General features: G+C 32.3%; 1 protein-coding gene across 1 annotated transcript; it reads right to left on the bottom strand.

Moving 5' to 3' along the window:
• Nucleotides 1-3,086: 3,086 nt before the first annotated feature.
• Nucleotides 3,087-5,495, bottom strand: LOC140806038 (uncharacterized). Its single transcript, XM_073162470.1, has 2 exons — nt 4,281-5,495; nt 3,087-4,201 (listed from the first exon to the last, which is right to left on the bottom strand). The coding sequence occupies exons 1-2, from the start codon at nt 5,008-5,010 to the stop codon at nt 3,156-3,158; spliced, it is 1,776 nt and encodes a 591-aa protein (XP_073018571.1). The 5' UTR covers nt 5,011-5,495; the 3' UTR covers nt 3,087-3,155.
• Between the last annotated feature and the right edge of the window lie 666 nt (nt 5,496-6,161).

The raw sequence follows: 6,161 nt of genomic DNA, 5'->3' as shown, positions 1-6,161 counted from the left end.
AGCTCGAAGAAGTCGAATATAAAGGCATTTAGCGACGGTTTCGCAATTAACCGTCGTTAATAGCGACGGTTTTTAAAAACCGTCGCCGATCTGTTTAGCGACGGTTTACTTACACCGTTGCTATGTAGCGACGGTTTAAAAACCGCGATGCTTTAGCGACAGCTTTTATAAAACCGTCGCAAAGTGTACCGTCGCTAATAACGAAGTTTAATAAAGAACCGTCGCAAAATTTGGCGACGACTATTTTTTAACTGTCGCTTAAATGTTTTTCTTCTTTGGGTTTTGACTTCCGAGTAGGTCGAAAGAAGTTTTGAAGGAAATTTTGCTTGTTTTTGTGGAGAGGTATTAAGTTTATAGTTGATGTTAAGGATTGAGAATACATGAGTTATATCGAGTGTTTTCTTAAAAAAAAGTTACTTAAAAATATATTTTATAACTGAAAGAAAAAGGTTGAATGCATGTCTTTTTTTATTATATATTAGTGTACCGACGTACGCGTTACGTGTTTGTATAATATTTTTTGTAATTCATTTTATTTATATTTAAATGAGGATCAAAATATAATTATAAGAAATAGTAAGAGACTACACTGTAATTTTGATATATAAATTAAAAAATAAATTGAAAATTAAAAAAATGACCTCTGTAGAAATTGAACCCATAACACCTAAACCCCAAGTGACAATGATTCTATCCATTGAACTACATATAACTTACATTAAAATTTTAACATTTTATTTATATATATAAGTAATAAAACAGAACATGACACCAAAGTTAGTTACTCTAAGTACCTCAAACTTAATAAAATAGTATAGATTATCTTGTTATCTCGAAAATAGCTTGAGCCCTTATGCTTACCAGTTTTCATCGATGCAAGTGAAAAAGACTGAAGTGGTATTTGGTAGCAATAATGGACGGCCCGAGTTGGAGAGCACAGGCTTTTTATGTTTCTGCAAAACAAAATTTAGTTATTAGTTAAGAGGACTATTTCATGCCGAAGTTTTATTTATTCATTTTTTGTCAAATTTTGATTATGCGTTGATGTTTAAATTTGTTCAAGAAGACATCTATTTTTATGTTATTGGAGATTGTTTTTTTTAAAATTTATTTAATTTTTTATATAGATAATCTAATGCATTATCTATATATGAGTTATGATATCCGAATCGCGCTTTGTAATCACGTTGCTTATTCTCTACTCTCATTATAAAAAATAGTGCTGAAGAGAAACTGAAATATCCTCTCAATAAAAAGAACGTGTAGATCTGGAAGATTATCACCCATTCTTAAGGAGTAAAGATTATGGGTTCAGGTATGTTTTGCTTAAATTTTCAGCAAATTCTTAATGACTTGGCATGATGGATTATGTAGTTATATAGATTTTCCCAACAAGTGGTATCAGAGACATTCATGTTGGATCATTGAAATTCGTTTAAAGTTATGAATATTATTTGGATTCAAATTCGGAAAAAAAAAATACTAATTAACTTTTTTTATATATATAATTCAGATTTGGAAAAGATTTTAGTTGAAAATAGATTTATCATGGATTCAGTTGATAGTTTTGAATTACAGTTCAATTTTTTTTAAAAAAATAAATCTTCAAAAATTCAAAACTACAGGATCGTCGCACAATTTCTACAGTGTTCCAGTGATGAAAAGGTGGCGATTTACGCAAATATAGTTTTTTTTCCTGATACCGAGACAATGTTGAGCTCGCGGGGTGCCCATATTGAGTGTGCATGCACGCACAATCTCTCTATGCATGCACAAGCGTGATGGGCGTGCCCAGACCTACCTAGGCAGAGACTAGCGTGCGAGGTCTCCCCCTCAAGGCGCACCCGCGCGCCCAGGTATGACCTTGAATATATGCTGAAAAATGTATTTGTTTTTGTTTTAAAATAAAAATAGAAACAAAATTACAAAAACCAAAAATTCAAGTTTCTAAAAAAAACTAAAAAGTGCTTTTATTTTTTAAAAAACTTTTTGCAGCCAGGTAATATAATTTTTATGTTTTTAGTCTATTAACTTTTCCAAATCGACTCTTACTATGTTTAAAAATGACAATTTTTATATGATATAAATTCTTTAAAAAATAGACATGTAATTTATTTCTCTTATTAAAAGAAGAGATAATGGATAGTGTCAAATACAAAAAGTAACATTACAATATTAACTTAAAAAAATTTCCAAATCAATCTTAAAGTTCTGTGATGTTAATTCATTAACACTGTTTGATGATGCTTACCTCTTATACCAAGCTAAATCCACAACATTAAATATGCTAAAAATATATTTATTTTATATGTAATCTAATGTGGCTTAAAGAAATATAAAATAATGAATAAATTATTCGTCTTTAATTTACAATAAAGCTTTATATTCCTTAGCTAACATTGATTTATGTCTTTATATACTTTAGCTTCAAAGAATTAGATTCGTTTTATATATTTTGACCAACTTATAGAAATTAAAGAAGAATATTGCAAAATTTTAAAATCAAATTTCTCTGTTTTGGTCCTAGTATCATCAGAGACACTTAAATTAAATATTAAAGCTCACTAATATTCTTTTCTTTTACACTTTTCCTCACCTAATATATTTACATATTTAAATACTTTTAATTAATTTTATATCTCAAGAGTAGACCTTTCTTTTATTAAAAGAAGAGAAAATAAAAAGTGACCATTACAAAAAAGGGAAAAAAAAGAGAGCAAATAATATTCAATTTTTTTTTGGTTGATTGGCGATAGAATAGTGTTTGCATCACATATAACACGTTTGAATTGGTCGATGTGATTTCGGTTGAGATTTTGAAGTTGAATTTAAAATGATATCAAATATTGATTTATTTCTCCAAACTACTATTGGAAATGTCTAACTTGATATATAACGTATTTGAATTTAGTCTTTCCAAACAAGTTAAATAATTTGAAATCATGAATTTAAAATCCACGAATTTCCAAAATAACAACTTTTTTCATTGTTTGCTATATAAATAAAACTTGTCATGGTGATATCGACAACAATAATGACATGGTACGAAACTAAATCTCAAACAAATAAAAGATTATCTGAAACTTACTATCTAAAATATAGTAAAGTATGTCGTAAAAAATTTCATCAAACAAATCGAAAATGACTTGTAAATTCTAACCTACAAAAAAGCACTTCAGTTTCCTGGGAGATGAAATATTTGCACCAGAAGATCGATATCCACATTCCAAATGAATCCAAAAATCACAGTCTGGGCAGTGTAAGGCCATCCCATCTTCAAAGCCCTGAATGATTTCGTCGCAATATCCACAGGTTTGGCTGCAAACACTCATCGTTCTTACCAAAGTCAATGGATGATCACTGTGACAATGAACTTTCATAGTGCCACCAAACTTGATTCTTGAATATTCCCCTGTCGAAGGAATGCAGTCAACATGGAATGACTGGTCACATTCGGTACAATGATAGAACCAATACTTGGGATCAATGTCTTCTTCACAGAATTCGCAAAGGTGGTCATTGGAGTGGTGTTGGGAATTAGAAGATGCATATGTTAGAGTGAGGGGATGTTTATCGAATTTGTGGGTGACTGTTTTAGGAAGACGAGCGCAATCAATGTGTATGGCCCATTTACATAAACTACAGTGGTATGAGAACCAACTTTTCATTTGACCACAACATGATATATGTGTGCGAGGAACACGATAATGAAGTAGTATAAGCGGGTGTTGGTCGTGTGAATCATGCTTGATGATTATCGGAGAAAAGGCACAATCAATATCAACATCTCTCGCATTACTAAATTTGTATCCAAATCCGTTGTTGTACTTACCGCAGCGATAACAATGAAACAATCGAAAGAATCCATCCCATCTTGTGGAACCTAGACTGCCTGGGTCTGATTCGTTGAATGATGAGTGTTTGATAGAAAGGGGTAAATCTGCACAAAATTTATGGAGGAGAAAATTGCATTCAGATGGAGCACTGCAATTGTAATATGGAGGTGAAATGGGCTTGACGCATGCGTTGCAGATTGATTCCTGTGCAGTACTGCCATCTGTCAAGACCAAAGAATGAGCGTGATACTTTTCCAACATGTCCTTAGAATTGCTCTCCTTTATAGCCAACTCCTTCACTCTTGTACGCACTATCAAACTCGGAAATGTATCGTCTGACTTCGTCGGCAGGTGAAGCACCACACCTGCAATTTTTGTCATAAAAAATGTGTATATGTATGTTGTTTTCATAATCGGAAACGAGATATAAGTAAATTTAGTTACCCGAGTCCTTCATATGTGATGTTGTGCAATCCACATGAGCGATAACCTCGCAAATCAAACAATAATAAAGTCCAAACCTTTTTAATGCCATTTCTCCACAAAATAGACATTGACATTTGAAATCTTTAATATAGAGGCCTAACAAGGCTGCAGCAGAATAGAAGAGGGAGAGATGGTGTGGATGCTCTTCAACTTTCACTAAGATGGGTAACAAGGCACAATCTTGGTGAATCCAAAAATCACATTGGTGACATGAGAAGAAATAGCCCTTATGATCTCTCCCACAAACATCACATAGCAGCAAAGCCTCCTTACGCATAGCTACCATGGGGTGTTGGGGATGGCTAATGTGTTTTATTTGGATATCCAATGCAGAACCACACTGAGGGTGGAGAACAAATTCACATTTGGAGCAATGGTAGGTGAAATTCTTGCACAATTTCCCACAATCACCGCACCTACAGTTATCATCACGTGGCTTTGCAAGCAAATCAAGAGTGTGTTCTACAACAGGACCATATTTATGACGGAAATAATGATGCAATTTGTGGGGAAGCTGTGAGCAAGCTTGGTGGAGGTAAAAGCTGCAATCTTGAATGGCACACAAGTAATAGGGGCTGGATAGCACCCGCAACCCACACGCGTTGCAGCAGTGAGGAATCTGCTCCTCTGATTCGTTGAAAATCAATGGATGCTCATGAGCAAAATGATCCTTCTCTCTTTCCATCATGAATTATGTTTTCTACTTCTTTTTGACGATTGAATCATAGATTGTGTTGGTACATATATATATAGCCATTAAATCACCAACTTTATTCTTGGAGTATCATATAGGCAAACTTTACTTCGTTTTAACGTTTTGTTTTAATGTTTTTTGACTGGATAATCGCCTTTGGGTAGTTTTACTGATTTTTTTATTCGCTAACAAGAAGCTTTGCATGTTGATATCTATTAAATATTATATAAATATGAAAATTAGTCCTAATAATATATATAATGATGTTCTTTATGCTTTATTATCTTAAACACGTCTTCTATAGACTATAGTAGTATAAATATTGATAAAGATTTTGAAATAATTAGTTCATTTTATTATGACAGTGCAAAAATTATGTACATCTCTTTTCATTGTTATATTTGTTACAATTATATATAGCTCATTATGTACCCAACTCATATTATTGTCTTTTTATTAAATCCATATAACCACAGAATCCATAATGTCAAGTCATTAAGAATTTGACTGAAAATTTAAGCGAAAGCGTATCTGAAATCATATTCCTTACTCCTTAAGAATGGGTGATGATCTTCCAGATCTGCGGACTATTTTTATTTTTATTTTTGAGAGAATCCTTCAATTTCTCTTCAGAACGGGCGATTCGGATATGGATGCCTATTATTAAATTATGATATTTCTGTTTTAACTCATCACAAAACATAAATTACAATTTTTGTGGGCAGCCTGTGCATTTTATGTTCCAGAAAAATTGTGTTATTTTACATGCTTCTTCAAAAAAAAAATTAAATAAATAAAAACATAGCCTATGTATTTTATGTTCCGGACAGGTCGTTTTATTTCCTTTTTTTCGTGGACAGCATGTGCTTTCTTTTAGATTTGGGGAAACAAGTAAGAAATTTTTATAACCTGGGCAACAAGTGTAATATATTTAGAAAACTCGTGCGAAAATGTAAATTTTGAATTGAGTCGAGTAAACTTTTGAATGCATGGAGGAAAGGAAGTTTATGAAAGTTTGTGATGTGGATTGTTCTATTGATAGTGGTAAATTTTGTTTGATTACCCAGCAAACACCACTTCAGTCCTTTTCACTTGCATTGATGAAAACTCAAGTTGTTTATGAGATAACAAGATAACATATGATA

This window comes from Primulina eburnea, chromosome 11 (assembly GCF_022965805.1).
Source record: "Primulina eburnea isolate SZY01 chromosome 11, ASM2296580v1, whole genome shotgun sequence".
NCBI lineage: Eukaryota > Viridiplantae > Streptophyta > Magnoliopsida > Lamiales > Gesneriaceae > Primulina > Primulina eburnea.
Note: the sequence above shows the minus strand (reverse complement) of the source record. Positions and strands in the feature narration are given on the sequence as shown.

Excerpts from the sequence above, each read along its gene's own strand:
- LOC140806038 (XM_073162470.1), bottom strand. The coding sequence starts at position 5,010 with ATGATGGAAAGAGAGAAGGATCATTTTGCTCATGAGCATCCATTGATT. Across the intron at positions 4,202-4,280 it reads ATCACATATGAAGGACTCGG|GTGTGGTGCTTCACCTGCCG; the intron begins GTAACTAAATTT and ends CAAAAATTGCAG.